This window comes from Thalassophryne amazonica, chromosome 20, assembly GCF_902500255.1.
Source record: "Thalassophryne amazonica chromosome 20, fThaAma1.1, whole genome shotgun sequence".
Taxonomy (NCBI): domain Eukaryota; kingdom Metazoa; phylum Chordata; class Actinopteri; order Batrachoidiformes; family Batrachoididae; genus Thalassophryne; species Thalassophryne amazonica.
The window spans coordinates 36,538,895-36,557,673 of NC_047122.1; the positions used below are offsets into that span (position 1 = coordinate 36,538,895).

Consider the following 18,779-nt stretch of genomic DNA (forward strand, 5'->3'; position numbering starts at 1 on the left):
TTTTATTCACTTTATACATGCTTCCCTTAGGCAGTATTATTAGACAGCATTGCTTAAATTTTCATTGTTACGCAGATGATACTCAGCTTTATCTATCCATGAAGCCAGAGGACACACACCAATTAGCTAAACTGCAGGATTGTCTTACAGACATAAAGACATGGATGACCTCTAATTTCCTGCTTTTAAACTCAGATAAAATTGAAATTATTGTACTTGGCCCCGCAAATCTTAGAAACATGGTGTCTAACCAGATCCTTACTCTGGATGGCATTACGCTGACCTCTAGTAATACTGTGAGAAATCTTGGAGTCATTTTTGATCAGGATATGTCATTCAATGCGCATATTAAACAAATATGTAGGACTGCTTTTTTGCATTTGCGCAATATCTCTAAAATTAGAAAGGTCTTGTCTCAGAGTGATACTGAAAAACTAATTCATGCATTTATTTCCTCTAGGCTGGACTATTGTAATTCATTATTATCAGGCTGTCCTAAAAGTTCCCTGAAAAGCCTTCAGTTAATTCAAAATGCTGCAGCTAGAGTACTGACAGGGACTAGAAGGAGAGAGCATATCTCATCTATATTGGCCTCTCTTCATTGGCTTCCTGTTAATTCTAGAATAGAATTTAAAATTCTTCTTCTTACTTATAAGGTTTTGAATAATCAGGTCCCATCTTATCTTAGGGACCTCATAGTACCATATCACCCCAATAGAGCGCTTCGCTCGAAGACTGCAGGCTTACTTGTAGTTCCTAGGGTTTGTAAGAGTAGAATGGGAGGCAGAGCCTTCAGCTTTCAGGCTCCTCTCCTCTGGAACCAGCTCCCAATTTGGATCAGGGAGACAGACACCCTCTCTACTTTTAAGATTAGGCTTAAAACTTTCCTTTTTGCTAAAGCTTATAGTTAGGGCTGGATCAGATCCCTTCAGGACCCTGAACCATCCCTTAGTTATGCTGCTATAGACTTAGACTGCTGGGGGGTTCCCATGATGCACTGAGTGTTTCTTTCTCTTTTTGCTCTGTATGCACCACTCTGCATTTAATCATTAGTGATTGATCTCTGCTCCCCTCCACAGCATGTCTTTTTCCTGGTTCTCTCCCTCAGCCCCAACCAGTCCCAGCAGAAGACTGCCCCTCCCTGAGCCTGGTTCTGCTGGAGATTTCTTCCTGTTAAAAGGGAGTTTTTCCTTCCCACTGTCGCCAAGTGCTTGCTCACAGGGGGTCGTTTTGACAGTTGGGGTTTTTCTGTAATTATTGTATGGCTTTGCCTTGCAATATGAAGTGCCTTGGGGCAACTGTTTGTTGTGATTTGGCGCTATATAAATGAAATTGATTTGATTTGATTAATCATCATCAGCTGGCAGCTACGTGGTTAAGGGCGCTTGTTTCTAGAGAAGAAGGTTCTGAGTTCAAGGCCACCCCTGCCCATTCTCCATATAATGTGGAGTTGCATCAGAAAGGGCATCTTGCGCTGAATCAACATGCAGATCCACCTCGAATCTGCTGTGGCGACCCTGAGTGAAACAAGGGAACAGCCGAAGGGACTTCTTAGTCATCAACAACTAATAGTGTCCAAGTAGTCAGCTAATGATTGTCATTAGTCATCCCGACACTAATATTTTCATGCATTTTATGCTTACTTCCAACATATTGTCTTAATATTAAAATGATATAGGGAATATTTAACATAATGCTCTATTCAACGACTAAACACACTGACAAGAATGAATTTCTGATTAAAAATACATATATATATATATATATATATATATATACATATATATATATATATACATATACATATATATATACACACACACACACACACACATACGAGGTCTATTAGAAAAGTATCCGACCTTTGACCTTTGCTTTGTTTGATCAAAATTTTTTCAAAACTGTAAGGCACAACTGAGTGGACACCATTCGATAAATTCAGCTGGTTTTCGGTAAAAATTTTAACGGCTGATGAGAGATTTTGGTCTGGTAGTGTCGCCGTAAGGACGGCCCACGGCGCCTGACGGCGATCTGCGCTTCGAGGCGGCAGCGTCTCGCCGTTTCAAGTTGAAAACTTCCACATTTCAGGCTCTGTTGACCCAGTAAGTCGTCAGAGAACAGAGAACTTTCAGAAGAAGTCGGCATGAGGAGTTTATTCGGACATTCCATTGTTAACGGACATTTTGTAATGAAAGAACGTGCGGGCAGAGTCGCATGTCGGGCCGGACCCGACTGCGGGGGGTCGCGACAGGAAAAACACCTCCGTTGGAAACCTTAACGGGCAAGTTGGAACATGCCCAAGCTGTTAACCAATTTCTCAGTTACTCACTTGTTGAAAGCCATCAAAAGCCGCCTGAATTTTACAAATGGTTTTCAACACGGAGGTGTTTTTCCTGTCGCGGCGCACACAGATTCGCTGAGTCATCACGGAAACCTCTCTGCGAATTTGCGCGCACGTCTTTCATTAAAAAATGTCCTTAAACAGTGGAATGTCCGCATAAAGTCCTCATGCCGGCCTCTTCTGAATCTTCTCTGTTCTCTCACGACGCCCTGGGTGAATTAAGCCTTAAATCAGGATGTTTTCTGGTCGAAACAGGCCGACGACGGCGCCTGGAAGAAATTTTGATAAAGCAACGCGCCGTCTCGAGCAGCGTGTGAAACAAAGGAATTCAGCTGGGAGGGCGGGACCACATCTCACTCAAGGCCTGCCTACAGGGAAATGACGTCACCGACACGCGTGAAAAAACTCACGCATGCGCACGAGGGTTCAAGCATGACTGGTGGAATCGCACGTCATTCAAATCCATATAGTTAAAAAAAAAATAAAAGGGTCGGTTTATTGTCTAATAGACCTCGTATATATATATATATATATATATATATATATATATATATATACACATACACACATACATACACACATACATACACATACACACATATACACATACATACACGCACACACATATACACATACACGCACGCACACATATACACATACATACACGCACACACACATATACATATACGAGTACATACATACATACACACACACATATACATATACGAGTACATACATACATACACACACACATACACATATACGAGTACATACATACATACACACACACATACACATATACGAGTACATACATACATACACACACACATACACATATACGAGTACATACATACATACACACACACATACATATACATACACATACATACATACAGACACACACATATACATATACATACATATATACAGACACATATACATATACATACACATACATATATACACACACATATACATATACATATACAACCCCTGGCAATAATTATGGAATCACCGGCCTCGGAGGATGTTCATTCAGTTTTTTAATTTTGTAGAAAAAAAGCAGATCACAGACATGACACAAAACTAAAGTCATTTCAAATGGCAACTTCCTGGCTTTAAGAAACACTATAAGAAATCAGGAAAAAAAATTGTGGCAGTCAGTAACAGTTACTTTTTTAGACCAAGCAGAGGAAAAAAAATATGGACTCACTCAGTTCTGAGGAATAAATTATGGAATCACCCTCTAAATTTTCATCCCCAAAACTAACACCTGCATCAAATCAGATCTGCTCGTTAGTCTGCATCTAAAAAGGAGTGATCACACCTTGAAGAGCTGTTGCACCAAGTGGACTGACATGAATCATGGCTCCAACACGAGAGATGTCAACTGTGTCAAATGCCTGAAAACAGGTTGGTCTTATTTTTCTACTCAGGTTTGAACTTTGAGAGTGTTTACACACGAGAGAAAAGTGAGAAAATGTTCATGCCTGATTGAGAAAAGTGTATAAAGTGTGTAGTGAGGGGTTTTACAGCTTTAAAACGTCTATAAAAATTGTAAAAAATAACGCTGGCCACTTCGCGTATTTCGCATATCGCGGGCTATTTTTAGAACGTAACTCCCATGATAAACGAGGGATCACTGTGTACACACACACACACACACATACATACATACATACATACATATATACACGAGGTCTACTAGAAAAGTATCCTACCTTTTTATTTTTTAAAAAACTATATGGATTTGAATGACGTGCAATTACACCAATCATGCTTGAACCCTCGTGCGCATGCGTGAGTTTTTTCACGCGTGTCGGTGACGTCATTTCCCTGTGGGCAGGCCTTGAGTGAGATGTGGTCCCGCCCTCTCGGCTGAATTCCTTTGTTTCACACGCTGCTCAAGACGGCGCGCGTTGCTTTATCAAAATTTTTTCTGGACCTGTGAGGAATATCCGAGTGGACACTATTTGAGAAATTAAGCTGGTTTTCGGTGAAAAGTTTAACGGCTGATGAGAGATTATGGGGTGTTTCTGTCGGTGTAAGGACTTCCCACGGAGCGGGACGTTGCGCAGCGCTTCCAGGCGCCATCGTCGGCCTGTTTCGACCTGAAAACATCCTAATTTAAGGCTTAATTCACCCAGGACGTCGTGAGAGAACAGAGAAGATTCAGAAGAGGCTGGCATGAGGACTTTATGCGGACATTCCACTGTTTAAGGACATTTTTTAATGAAAGACGTGCGCGCAAATTCGCCGAGTCCTTTCCGTGACGCGACTCCTCACTCAAAGACTGCCCACAGGCGAATGACGTAACCAACAGGCGTGAAAAAACTCTCGCATGCCCACAAGGGTTCAAGCACGTCTGATGTAATCACACGTGATTCAAATCCATATAGCTTTTGAAAAAAATAAAAAGGACTGTTACTTTATGGACAGCCCTCGTATATATACACACACACATTAACACCCACATATACGTACACGACGTCTGTCCAAAAAGTATCAGACCTTTTTATTTTTTTTTTAAAACCTTATGGATTTGAATCACGTGTGCTTGCATGAGCCAACCTTGAACCTTCGTGCGCATGTGTGATTTTCATGCATGCGCACTCATATAATGCACACATACGTGCTTTTTGGCGTACTATTCTCTATATACACACACACATATATATATATACATACACACACATATAATTATAATTTCTAATAATATAATTACAATAATAAATATAATTAAATATATAATATATATATAAATACAATATAAATAATATAATTTATAATAATAATTCCTTTTATTGTACAGCACTTTGGGGCAGTGTTGACTGTTTGTAAATGTGCTTTATAAATAAACCTGACCTTGATATATATATATATATATATATATATATATATATATCAGTGCAGAAGGTTCCGGGTTCAAATCCATCCATCCAATCAAATTTCTCCATGTAATGTGGAGTTGCGTCAGGAAGGGCATCCAGTGTAAAACCTGTGCCAATTCAACATGCAGATCCATCTTGGATTTGCTGTGGCGACCCGAGTGCAAACAAGGGAGCAGCCAAATAAGTCTGCAAAGCCAGACTTATTTCTTCAAATGTTTTGCACCACTAATGTATTATTTAAAAAGTACGTTGTTATGTCATTGCTATTTTGAGTACACAATTGCTCTTTACTCTCAAGGATTAACTTTTTAAATTAAATAATCACAAAAAAAGCACTTGTCGATGGGAAATACAGATGAAATGCTTTAATATGGCAATACTTGATTTTAAAAAATGAACATTGTCCTTTAATGTATGAGTAGTTTGGGGGGGGGGGGGGGTGCGGAGGAATGCACTCTATGGAGTACCGCTCTAGTTAGTAAACGATTTAGTATTTGCTACACCCAGTTTTCTCTAATGACATAAAACCTGACCTCCAATATGACAAGATAAAATGTATTTATTCACATTACAGTTTATATTTTGACAGACCGACTGAGCGCGCGCGCGCACGTATCAGTGTCAGCACTGCTGGAAATGATGTTTTTGTCATGAACACAATTGCCAGACCATAATAATATTAATATTATAAACAATAAATAAATAATGGCCACGGACATACCTGTGGTGCTGCTCCTGGAAAAGAATCCGCGTAATCCGTCGATTCCCTTCTTCTTTCCTCGTTATTACTTACTTAAAAATTCTCAATGACTCAGATCATTTGTCTGTTTGAATCCCTAAACAAGTTGGGCCTGGACCCAGTCCACAACAACACAAGTCACATCCAGCGACGGTCCTTTATTCGACATGTGCGTCTTTTTCCTTCATCCGCTTCTTTTTCTTCTTGTTTTCCTGCTTTCTCTGGTCAAATCCCGTATTTTTTTTTCCTTTTCCCTTCCACCCAATGAATCTGAGCGCAAACTACATAAAGGTGCGCGTGGCGCCTCTGAACGGAGCGCGCGGCCGTGGGTCGGTGTTTCTGTGGGAACAGTCTGCTCGGCGGTCCTCTGCCGTGTGTGGATCTGGACTCCTTTGACGTCGTAAGTCGGTGTCTCCCTCCCTGTCCATCAGCTCCATCCCTCCCAGGGGCTCTGAGGTCTGCTGCCAGGGACCGTCGCCAAATTGCCAGCAGCCTAACAGCTGGTTGACGAGCAGGAGGAAAGAAAGAAAGAAAGAAAGAAAGAAAGAAAAAGAAAGAAGGGGGGAAAAAAAACTCCTTGAAGAGGCTTTTAATATATCTATCAACCAAAGGACATTTGGACATCTTGCAACTTCTGTGATTGTCAGAAATCAAGTCTCAGAGTGTGACTTGTCTCAAATGCATTGTGTACTCCAATTGTTAATTTCCTCTAAAGATTCAATGTTTGTCTTTGCTGTTGATCATTTAATGAAGTGTGTGTGTGTGTGTGTGTGTTGGGGGGGAGAGGGATACTAAACCTGTGTCATGTCCAGCTTTGCTAAATTACCAAAAAGGCTCACAACATATTTTAAGTAGTATGTGTTATTTATACAAGCTCACTCTATGGTAGACGGAGGCACAAACCTGAAATTGCACAAAAAAATCTCCCCAGTGGGGAAAAAGCCACAAACTGTTGTCGTAAAAAGCCACAAACCAACAGTAGACAAACATTAAGTTGGTTCCACTCCTCCAGCCAATGCAAAGGAGTCGGTAATGGGTCATTTAGTCACGTGACTTTTAGTCAGGATTCTGACATTTTGCTGATTGGCTGAGACACGCCGCTCTCTGATTGGCTGCAGCCTTTGTTTACAATGTTTCAAAATCAAAATGGCAGCAATGCAAGGAGGATGGTAAGTTTGTTCCACTCCTCAAACCTCCAAATGTTTTCGGTTGCCGTGCGAATTTCAGACACACAAAGCAAATACCTGGTTTCCATTTTGGTTTGACAGGGGTGAGATAAACTCCCACCCCCGATATTTGTGACATTTTGCAACTGGTTTGTCTCACTTTTCAAGTCTTTCAGTTTGTTTTTCACATTTTCGGCAGTTACGCCACAGCCAATCACAGAGCGTGGTGTGACAGCCAATAGCGGCCGATGTATCAGATGGACCAATCACAGCCTAACATAAAGTATAACCTTTCTAACATAAAGCCCCCCCCCCCCCCAGAAGCTGAACAGTTTTAGCCATGCTCATGCTCCACCGAAGCATTTACTCAAAATATGTCTAAAGGACCTAAATGACATGGTGAGATGCTGAAGAGCTTTGCTCATCATGTCCACAACATATACATGTTGTTCATTCAGCTGCTCCTGGTTTCGTTCGGGGTCGACACAGCGGATACAACCAGATCCGCATTGGTAATTGGCACAAGTTTTACGCCGGATGCCCTTCCTGACGCAACTCAAGTTTTACCTGGAGAAACACACAGCCGCTGGTGTTCCAAAGAGGTCTCCCAACCAAGTACTAACCAGATCCTGCTCTGCTTAGCTTCTGAGATCTGACGGGATCAGGCTGACACAGAGCAGACCAGCTGCCCACAACATATACATATTACTGCCTAATTGTGAATAAATTACACTGTTTGGCATACTGAATGTTAATGAGTCAGGCAGTAGCTACAGGTACAGAAGACGGAATGACAACCCCTATGCTGCCCCTTTTCTTCAGGTTTGTACAGATACGGCCAGTGATGGACACAGTTCTGCTTATCTGCTAATGGTAAATTAGCAAAGCTAATGTTTTCGTTAACAGATTAGCTTTTCAGCTAACTTTGAAAACCATCAGCAGACCAATTAGCTTGCGCTAAATTTAGTTCCGCTGACTTTCAGTCCACTAACTTTTTTTTTTTTGCTGGAAAAGTGAGTAAATTTAATGGTCAAAAACATTTATAAACCCTAAAAATCATACATGTTAGTTCCTGTTTATGAACGCAGACAGCTAGCTAACACTTCCGGTCAGTTTAAGTTCTTGTCTTCTTGCCACGAAAGCACTGGCAAGAAGACAAGAAGTTACACTGTGGACAAAAATGATATGTAAGCAGCTCAAAAGTCAGCATTTTTATTTATTTATTTTTCATGCATTTGTTTTGTTTGTGAATGCAATACAGGTGAGCAGTAGCGCTGTTAATGGTTTATAAATGTAAAATATCGAGAAACTGACCTCGTACTGCGATTTGATAAAGATGAAGAGTGTTTGGGGTATTACTTATTTTTGTATGTGTTTGTTTTGTGTTTGTGATAGCCTTTGAATTTACCCTCCAGCACTTGTGGCACTTAAACTCGAAACTGGCTTATCAGTAGCCGACAGTGTACCGAGTCAGTACTAAAAATTAGTGGTAACTTGTGCTAAGTTTTATCGCTATAAAAGCTAACTCTTCAGTTAGCAGTTTAACGGTTATCAAAGCTAACTTTTCGGTTAGCTGTGCCCACCACTGGATGCAGCCAATTTATTAACCGGAACCTTGATCAAGGGGATTTACAACCCCCCCTCCCCCATGTTTCTTGTAGCTCTCTATGCTTCTAACATACCTGCAAAAAGGACTCTCAGTCCAAGATCTATACATCCATGCCAGTCTTAAACTGCCCAGGGCTGACTTCTAGGATTAACGGAGGTTTGATAGGTCTTGTTCCGGTAGCCCATTTCTCATGGGTATGTCCTGCTTCTCCAATAACTAATCAAGACCTTGTTAATGCAGCTGTCACACCATGATGATTTAGTCAGCATATGCTGACAGCCCTGTTTCCACCAAGCAGCTCGGTTCAGAACAGTTAAGTCTAGCTTGGCTTGCATTTTCACTGCTGGCAGAACCATTTTGTTTGACAGGGGGAACACGTAAATATTGACAAGCACGCCATCAAGCACACGTACACAGAGCAATTTAACATTTTTTGTATTAAATTTTTGTCTTGGTGGATGGGATTTATTTTCATCGCATGCAGAATGCTGAAGATTCGACTGATGCCTGTGGTAATCGCTGACATGAATGAATGTGGCTCAGCGACTCTTTCAACTTTTAAAATAAGTTAATTTTCTTGTTGTGGCACAAAGCGATGGCGTTCTCTGGTTCACATTTTTTAAATGCTACGTTTCGTCAGCCACGACAAGGAATTAAAATATTTTCAGATACAGTTTTCCAAAATCAGGACACTTTATGTGGATGATAACTGACTGAAACAAACAGGGATGATTAAGACTTTTTAGATGTATTATGACGTATATCAACGTGCTTCAATGTGCTCTTAACTTATACAAAACTTACCCATAACTTATTATACGTATGCCCGCGTTTTTAATACGGTCAGCATATGCTGGCTAAATCGTCATGGTGTGAGAGGGGTGTAACCAAGGTGACATCCGAGCCAGTATGGTGTCAGCCGTCTCTCACTCATGTTCCAAGGAAGGCTGGGGTAGCATTGGGGGTCTAAGCTGGGGACCCTTACTGGATGTATGCCCTGACTGGGATTCAAAACTCCAATCTATTATTACTGTTAGACAGTAATGTTGCCACTACCCTATCCAGCTACTACGTATAAGCTGCCACAAGCGTGTCTCAGGCAGCTGAAGACAGACGGTGATAAGGAACGGTAGGAAGAAGTATGATGAAAGATGAAGGCGCTCCATGATGTACCATGGACAGATAAAGGAAGGGGCTTGGACCATGAAATCCTACCAGTGACTAGAAAAAGAACAGCCTAAAGCACAGCACAGAGGCTCTGATCATGGTAGTACAAGAACATGCCCCAAGCATCAGACCATAGAGGTGGGAGTCTACTACAGCTGACAGGACCCAAGTACCAGGTTGTGCAAACATGGCCCAGAGACAGTCCAGCTCCAGCACATAGTAGCAGGATGTAAGATGCAAGCTGGGACAGTGTAGACCAAGAGGCACAGCCAAGTTGTTGGGAATAGTGTACAGGAACATCTGTGCAGCATACAGATTAGAAGTCCCTAAGTCCTGATGGAAGATAACCTCCAGAGGCAGATGAGAAAGACAGGGCTAAGCTCCTATGAGACGTCAAGTTCCAGACAAACAAGCCTGCTGGCCAACCAACCAGACACAATCAAGTCAACTTTATCAATTCTGCAATGCATGCACAGACATGCTGGTTGACAAGAAAAAGACAACAGTTGTGACAGATGTGGCAATTCCATCTGACCGCAACATCAGAGGGAAGGAGCACAAGAAAAATGAGAAGTACCCAGCCTGAAAGAACAACTAGAGAAGATATGGAATGTCAAGTCCAACGTGTTAGCAGTGGTAATTGAGTATTAGGAGCTATAAGCAAACTGGAAAAGTGCTTCCAGCTGATTTCAGAGGAGTGTAGTTTTACAGCTAAGAGACTGCGCAGAACCCTCAAACTTAATATTAATAGCTTGCAGTGTTATTTAGAAATTATTGTACCACAAGCATCCAGATGAATACAAAGTAGGCTGCTATTGTTGTTTAATTGACATTTTCACTTTATGGATTATTGTTACTCCCAGGACAGATGTCCTGTTCACTCCCATTTATTACCTTGCAAACTGCTTTTGCAAAAGTTGATTTCTGGGAAATGAAGCAACCGTCAAAGGTGAGCAGAACACACAGAAGCTTGATTGGTACCAATGTTTCAGTTATAACTAGTGTTGTTTTTAAAGCTCCCCCCACCTTACTGGAATATCTACTATTTTTAATATATCTAGGGGCTTAAATAATAAAGACGTTCTCTCACAGACAACAAACACTGATCTTAAAAATAACCTAACTAGATAGAATTATTCCATATCTGCCACTGACTTAAAAAATCATGCACCTTTACAGAAAAAGATATTTGTTAGATTATGTGATGGAATAATAAAAACAAATCTAATCTTAACACATCCAATTTCTTTAACAGCAAAACAAACAACATGGTTGTATAGAGACCTCTACAATAACAAGGAGTGAGGATATTTTTCGTTATGTATCAAGGCAGTGACAAAGCAGACGGTCCCTGACTTGAAGAGACGCAAATCCGCCTTTTGTTCTCGCTGTGGTGCTGGCCGTGGTGCTGAAATGGTTCTCCATAACTCGACACTCGCGTTACTTGGTGCATTTTTCTACATTCTCGTGTTAAAATTCCACGATTTCTACAGGTTTGCAAATAAACGCGGGTATTTTTGCAGCTCACAGACAGTCTCAAATGTGGGCAGCATGTAAACAATAAACGCACATGACAGCAGCCTGCACACACCCGACATGCGCACGGGGGGGGGGGAGAACCTCAAACAGTCACGATCTGTACCTGCTTGGCTTCAGCAATGAGGACGTCGACGCGATTAGAATTACTCATCATTCTCAATGCACGTGTCATTTTATTTCTAAAAGAGGCGTATGTGCTGGCTTTTGTTGTTTTTACAAATGTTCAACATGCACGCGCGGTTAAACGAGCTTGTTCATATGGAAAAACGCATGTGCGTAAATGCGCTTCGTAAACGTGATTTGTGTCATTTTCACAAAGGTTGACATTTATTTCACAAGGTATTGGACAACAGCGACGCCTGGTGGAAACATTGCTACAATTTCTTTTAAACATTTTTTGCAGAAACGAGGCTCCAAGGAGATTAAATCTCTCTCCGTGTGGCGCAAATGTCGCTCAGGAAGACTGGCTGCAAGATAAACGCACGTCAAATTAAAAAACAGACACCAGAACCGTGCTCAGATTTGATTTATAGCACTTTATTACAAAGGAACAAACGTGCTATAGGTGTTAACTGGAGCAAACTTACCCGCACTGTTGGATAACCACCTGCTTTCCCATTGAGTCATCTTTTTAAAAAATAATCACAAAGAGAAATAATTTTAATATTTAATTTCCACAACAGTATCGATTGTTTTGATTCTGTCACTTTCCTGATGTATGAAACAGGTTTACTCAGACCAGCATCAGGATACAGGGGACAGACGCAGCATCACCGCCTGCTTCAGCGCACACGTGGAACAGGCTCCATCACAACACGACACTTCAAAGTGAGGCTCAGGCTCCCTGAGGACACACACACACACACACAGGGGGTGAGGTGGGGACAGGGAGATTCAGCAGAGGAACAAAGGCTGTAGTAGCAACATAAATCAAAGTACACTAAGACACGTGTTACACGCGATTACCGAGAGGCTGACATGAAGACAAAACGCAGAATCAGAGGGTTAAAGAAAAGGTTTCGGCATATTTTAGTGCTCAAAATGTGCAGATTAAAAGCTAAATGTGTTCCTGAGATTTACTGACATCTGGCGACAGAGCTGGCTGCACTATTTTCAGAGTGTCTGACAGCCTTCATTGGACAAAAAAAAAAAAAATACGTTTATTGTGCGTCATAAAGTGCGGATATACTAAACACATTTGGATTAAATTCTTAATTAAAACGTTAGTTGCAGTGGCCTGACTGCAGAGTGGGTAATTTTTTTTTTTTGTGAAAATGCTGTCGGACTGAAATTACTTTTTGCATAACATATACGCATAACTGGTTTTTAACTGAAGTAAATACGTGAACTAATACGAGGTCAGTTATATGTCAGGCTAATTTTTGTGTACATTTAGGAACTATAACGGAACAGTTTTATAGGCTATTTTCACAAATCTATCATTTCTAACTTTGCAAAGCCTATTTAAACACATCAGTTAATATTTTTAGTATGCAAAATCATTCGGTAATGACCTTGATCATTTGTCAGTCTGATTTTCCACCTGCAGAGAAATACTCGTAAACTAAAAAACAAACAAACAAAAAAAAAAACCTATTTAGATTGGATTTTCTTGTAAAAAAAAAAAATACATTTAGTCTCAACTAAATCAAATTATCTTGCATGGATGTGCTTTTGAGTTGGGGCTACATATATTTATTAGATGGAAATCCTGCTCATAATTTGAGTCCATCCAATAACTTTTTTTTTTTTTTTTTACGTAAGATTTTCTGCTACAAAGCCGTAAGAGAAACTTTTTTAAAGGAGACTCATCACACCACCCACAGAGGAAAACATGGTGGACGTGGAACAAAACGTATAGTATTCAAGGTGCAGGTCAGATATATGTCACGCAGAAATATTAACTTTATATATTAAGTATTAGATTTCAGAAGTAGTTTCACAGTTACTGAAGCCTGTAAGATCCTATTAGATCCAACTTCAGTCAGGCATAAATCAGCAGAGAATCGGACGCAGTGGATTCTCCTTGAAGAAGTCGACACACATCATGACCTCTCTGTATGTGACAAACACTGAGATTATGTCAAGCTGGGACTGTAAAACATAACTGAACAAATCAAATTCCATTTGCTAACTACGGAAAGAAAGCGACAAGGCCATGCTGAGCCCTGTAAACTGCTGAAGTTCGTCAAAACGAGAGAACGACAGCCTTAAGAACTTTAAGAGTGCCCCCCCCCCCCCAAAAAAAACAGACCCCATGAAAATTGTAATAAATCCTACAAAGGTAATTTGCTGGACTTAAACTTCAGTCTATGTATGACCATTACCCAAAGTTTCAGTTGTCTTGGGAAGACGACTGGACCAAGTCTTCTCCAGCATGTCTTGGTCAACCAAGGAAAAGACATTTAGCCTGGAGGCCTATTTGGTCAACAATTCATACCATTTGGAGCATAATTTAGAAAGAACATGACTTTTATGAAAAGCAACCAAGATAACAAAGTTTGGAGAATAATTGTACAGACTTAAGTTTAAGTAGGATTTAGTAATTTTTATGGGGTTTTTTTTTGGGGGGGGGGGGGGGTCACCCTGTATAAACAAACGATGGGAATATCTACAGAAGTTTACGGAGACACGCCATTATAGGTGGAACTTTTGTACGTTATTTTCATCACATCTTTACGGTTTAACAAAGCAAATCAATAAACTGCAAAATATCAAACAGCCGAATTTCCGCATTTAAACACACTAAACAGCCCAAATAACTATTACATTTTATAAAGTTACATATTGCATTACTTAATGTTGGGAGAGGTGAGACCTAATTCCAATATTTGACTCTTACATTGGATAAGCCTACATATAATAAAAATATATTCTAAGTTATTTTAAAATAAAATTGATAATGAATAGATTAACTTTTTACTTTTACTCCTCCCTCCCCCAAATTTCTGGAGTATTAATACCACAGTACTTTGAAGAACTGTCATCAAATTCCAATGCAAGACTATGCATTTTACCCACTGCTGCAGTTTCCACAGACACATTAATTGGCTAATTTCTCTTAACTTTAAATACAGTATTTGTTTAATGGTTTTGTGCAGTGTCATATGTGGTTGATGGTTTCTGACATTTCTGGTGGAACATTCCAAGGCTGACAAAAAGAAAACAACAACACCACTTTATTAAACTTAAGATTTTATTAGTCAGTACAAATAAAATGTAAGTAAAGACGAGTATCTTCATCCCGCCGGAAACTTCTTCTGCACTGATGGTTGGAGACTGGAAAAAAATAATTTTCTCACACCGTTCTCTCACTCCAGCCAGACTCGAGCCACTCTCCGTCAGAATTCAATGAGATGTGAAACAATCGCCAAAGGGAACTTGCACATTAACAGAGAAAGCCTCGCTTCACAAATAGAACATTCAAAGTCAGGAAAATAAAGAATCTTTTCCCTCATATATGCAGTTGTGTGTGCTGGACTGTTAAACGGATGTTTTATCAAAACAAACTGGGATACCGCTGAAAACGAAGAGAAGCAGTAACAACTGCTCATGGAGAAACTAAGCAACAGCAAAATTATTCAACCAACTACATTAATTTCTTATACTTAGCAAAAATAACTTTCAAAGTTGGAAAATCGAGGAACGCTTGTTGATTTACATTTGACCACATGCACACAAGCACACCATGTAGACTCTGAGCTATCAAACCCCAATGACATTATGCAATGCTATTTTATAGTAAAGCAAACAAAAAGTGAATTATATATATATATATATCCACCTCTTATTTTCTTTCCTCTTCAGTCTTCTCTCTCCAGCTCAGAAGTCTTTGGAAAGCCTCTGCTTCCTTTTCCTCTTGCTGTTGGCTCTTGATGTCCTCTCCTGGCTAAAGCTGCTCGTCTTCCAGTCAGTCATCTTCTGATGCCCACCACACTTTAATTAACTTACACTTTCCATTTCGGACTTACTGAAGATTCTCTTGGCAAGGTGTTGGCCTTAATATTGTCTAGCATGTCTGAAAAGTCACCCCCCTACCTTCATGACATCGAAAAAGATTTGAAGAGCTCAGCCTTAAGATGTGAAATTAGTACCTTGGTGGCAGGTATGGTCTTTTTGGGGGGAAAACCGGACCAGCATTTCCTCTTCCTCTTGGAGGTGGGCGTTTGCCTCGTAACCATGGATCTGGACCTGGACCACAGAACCGAGGAAATGGCGGGGCCCGTGGAGATCCCCGGGGGTGTGGTGGGTGTCCTGGGTGCGGAAGACGTTGTGGAGGACGTTGGGGAGGCCGTGACACAGGATGTCGCATTTCAAGGCGGGGTGGTGGCCTCCGAGGAATGTAGTGTGGCGAAGAGGGATTACGCTGTTCGTAAGCATAGTAGGAATCCTCTGAAGGTAAAGGTGGGGAAGTAAGTCCCCCTCGACCTCTGGGGAAACGCTGAGGAGGGCTGGCTATCCCATAATATGGACCATCTGATGGTTGGTAAGGATCACCTTGAAACTGAGGGTCATCTTGGTGGTGGCGCTCTTCACGGTAATGCAACTCATCTAACTGTGGATGTAAATTTTCGGGGCGATCATGATTATACACAGACCCTTCTGGAGGAAAGCCAGGCTTGTGCTGATGGTCCTGGATCATCATCCCACCAATTTGGCTGTCACCTGCAGCTCCACCAACTCCCTTCCTGTCTGAAGTGGGCACTGGCTGCTGATTTGGGGGAAGTGTTGCACTGCTGGTCACAACCGAGGGGGCACTGAAACCAACCGGAGGGGGAGGCAATTTCGGTACAGGAGGAAGGGTGTTTCTGAAGAAATTAGAAGACGGGTTGCTACCAATGTGGGGTGACTGCTCTTGGGATCTCTCAGTTTGTTCTGACTGGTATGGAAATTGTTCCATCATCTTGCATTCTCCAATCTCTCTAAGCATAGCTGCATTGTAGCTGCTGGGTTGAGAGGCCCCATCTGGACAAGTGGGTCCATACCAACCACTTTGACTCATTCCCTGAAAGCCCTCAACAGGATTTTTGCTGCTGGAAATATCTCGGGTGCTTTCTGCTGGCTCAGATCCTTGCACTGGTGCTGTTTGTTGGTAATGTAGCACTGGTTTTGCAATCCTATGCTCTAACATATCTCCATGTGGGTGTGGCTGGCAGACCTGCCCATTCTGATACATCTGTGGCTGTAAGTGGGCTTGTTGGTGGGTGTTGGTGGATATCTGCTGGTTGTTCTCGTAAGCAATGGTTGACTGATTTTTGTTGGAAACAAATGAGACCCCTACTGGTTTGTCCATAACCTCATCTTGAGTAGGGGTGCCTCCACCTTCGTCTCGAACTGGAGTTCCATCCTGGGTGTCTGTTCCAGTTACTGGACTGAGGTTTTCACTTCCCTGGCCTATGTTCGCAGAGAAACCTAGGTCAAAGGCATTGAAAGCAGGATTCTCCTGGAGAAAGCTGTGGATTTTAGACTCTAAACTGTCAGAGGGCTCCAGCTCTGTTGCCAGTTCCATGTCTCTGTGCAGAGCCTGAACAAGTGCAGAGGCAGCAGTGGATGTCTGAAGGGGAGCTTGTGAGGTACTACTCTGACCTGCAGTTGAGTTACTTGAAAATGGGGCAGGTGCAACAGGTGACAGAGATGGGACCATTGTAGGAGTGGCTGATGCAGGTGTAGATGTGGGAACGGGAGGATTCTTGCCTTTACTGAAGTAGTCTGTGGAAACATTTGCAGCTGGGCTGCCCAGAAGTGGTGTGGCGCCTAACCGAAGAAAAAGATACAGGAAAAGCACAATGAGCACCACTGATTTGTAAAAGTACAATTTGAATTTGTAATTGCTGCATTGTATGTGGTGCACACATTCATGCTGGTAAATGAAATCAGAGGCTTACTTGCTAAATAAAAGTGCTGGATATAGGGCTGCATGATACTGGAAATACATGACATTATACATACCGTGAGGTTTTATATATACATACACGAAGGACAGATAGATAGAGCATCTGCAAACTATTTACAGTACTTCACCTTTTCCACATTTTATGTTACAGCCTTATTCCAAAATGGAGTAAATTCATTTTTTCCCCCTCAAAATTCTACTTGCAATACCCCATAATGACATCATGAAAAAGTTTTGTTTTTTTTTTGGAAATTTATTAACATGACACATGATAACAACATGAAAAGAAGTTTTTGAAATTTTTGCAAATTCATTAAAAATATAAAACTAAGAAATCGCGTTTACATAAGTATTCACACCCTTTGCTCAATACTTTGTTGATGCACCTTTGGCAGCAATTACAGCCTCAAGTCTTCTTGTATATGATGCCATGAGCTTGGTGCACCTATCTTTGGGCAGTTTTGCCCATTCCTCTTTCCAGCACCTCTCAAGCTCCATCAGGTTGGATGGGGAGCGTCGGTGCACAGCCATTTTCAGATCTCTCCAGAGATGTTCAATCGGATTCAGGTCTGGGCTCTGGTTGGGCCACTCAAGGACATTCACAGAGTTGTCCTGAAGCTACTCCTTTGATATCTTGGCTGTGTTTAGGGTCACTGTCCTGCTGAAAGATGAACCGCTGCCCCAGTCTGAGGTCAAGAGCACGCTAGAGCAAATTTTCATCCAAGATGTCACTGTACATTGCTGCATTCATCCCTCAATCCTGACTAGTCTCCCAGTTCTTGTCGCTGAAAAACATCTCTACAGCACAATGTTCCCACCACCATGCTTCACTGTAGGGATAGTGCTTGGTTTCCTCCAAACATGTCTCCTGGTATTCAAGCCAAAGAGCTCAATCTTTGTTTCATCAGACCAGAGAACTTTGTTTCTCATGGTCTGAGTCCTTCAGGTGCCTTTTGTAAAACTCCAGGTGGGCTTCAATCTGCCTTTTACTAAGGAGCGACTTCCATCTGGCCACTCTACCATACAGGCCTGATTGGTGGTTTGCTGCAGAGATGGTTGTCCTTCTGGAAGGTTCTTTTCTCTCCACAGAGAAATGCTGGAACTCTGACAGAGTGACCATCAGTTTCTTGGTCACCTCCCTGACTAATGTCCTCTCCAGATTGCTCAGTTTAGATGGGCGGTCAGGTCTAGGAAGAGTCCTGGGGAATACAAACTTCTTCCATTTAAGGATGATGGAGGCCACTGTGCTTGTTGGGATCTTCAAAGCAGCAGAAATGTTTCTGTACCCTTCCCCAGATTTGTGCCTTGAGACAATTCCTTTGACTTCATGCTTGGTTTGTGCTCCGACATGTTCTGTCAACTGTGGAACCTTATATGTAGACAGGTGTGTGTCTTTCCAAATCATGTCCAATCAACTGAATTTACCCCAGGTGA

At 41.5% G+C, this 18,779-nt stretch overlaps 2 protein-coding genes across 5 annotated transcripts in view; both read right to left on the reverse strand.

Moving 5' to 3' along the window:
- Positions 1-6,091, reverse strand: part of celf3a (cugbp, Elav-like family member 3a) — a 45,823-nt gene extending 39,732 nt beyond the window's left edge. For all 3 annotated transcript variants that reach the window (XR_004558023.1, XM_034160211.1, XM_034160210.1), the window contains exon 1: positions 5,954-6,091. The gene's annotated coding sequence lies outside the window, so the exon portion shown is untranslated. The remainder of the gene's footprint in view (positions 1-5,953) is intronic.
- Positions 6,092-6,219: 128 nt separating this feature from the next.
- rprd2a (regulation of nuclear pre-mRNA domain containing 2a) overlaps positions 6,220-18,779 on the reverse strand; it is a 37,647-nt gene continuing 25,087 nt past the window's right edge. Inside the window, exons 10-12 of one of the 2 annotated variants that reach the window (XR_004558022.1) lie at positions 15,237-17,206; positions 12,040-12,296; positions 6,220-6,471 (exon numbers count right to left, since the gene is read on the reverse strand). Coding sequence is in view for 1 of the 2 variants with exons in the window: in XM_034160209.1 (XP_034016100.1) it covers positions 15,540-17,206 (1,667 nt within the window). In the remaining variant the exon portion in view is untranslated. Of the gene's footprint in view, positions 6,472-12,039; positions 12,297-14,630; positions 17,207-18,779 lie in introns of those variants that run through there. The other variant, XM_034160209.1, reaches the window with a different exon arrangement.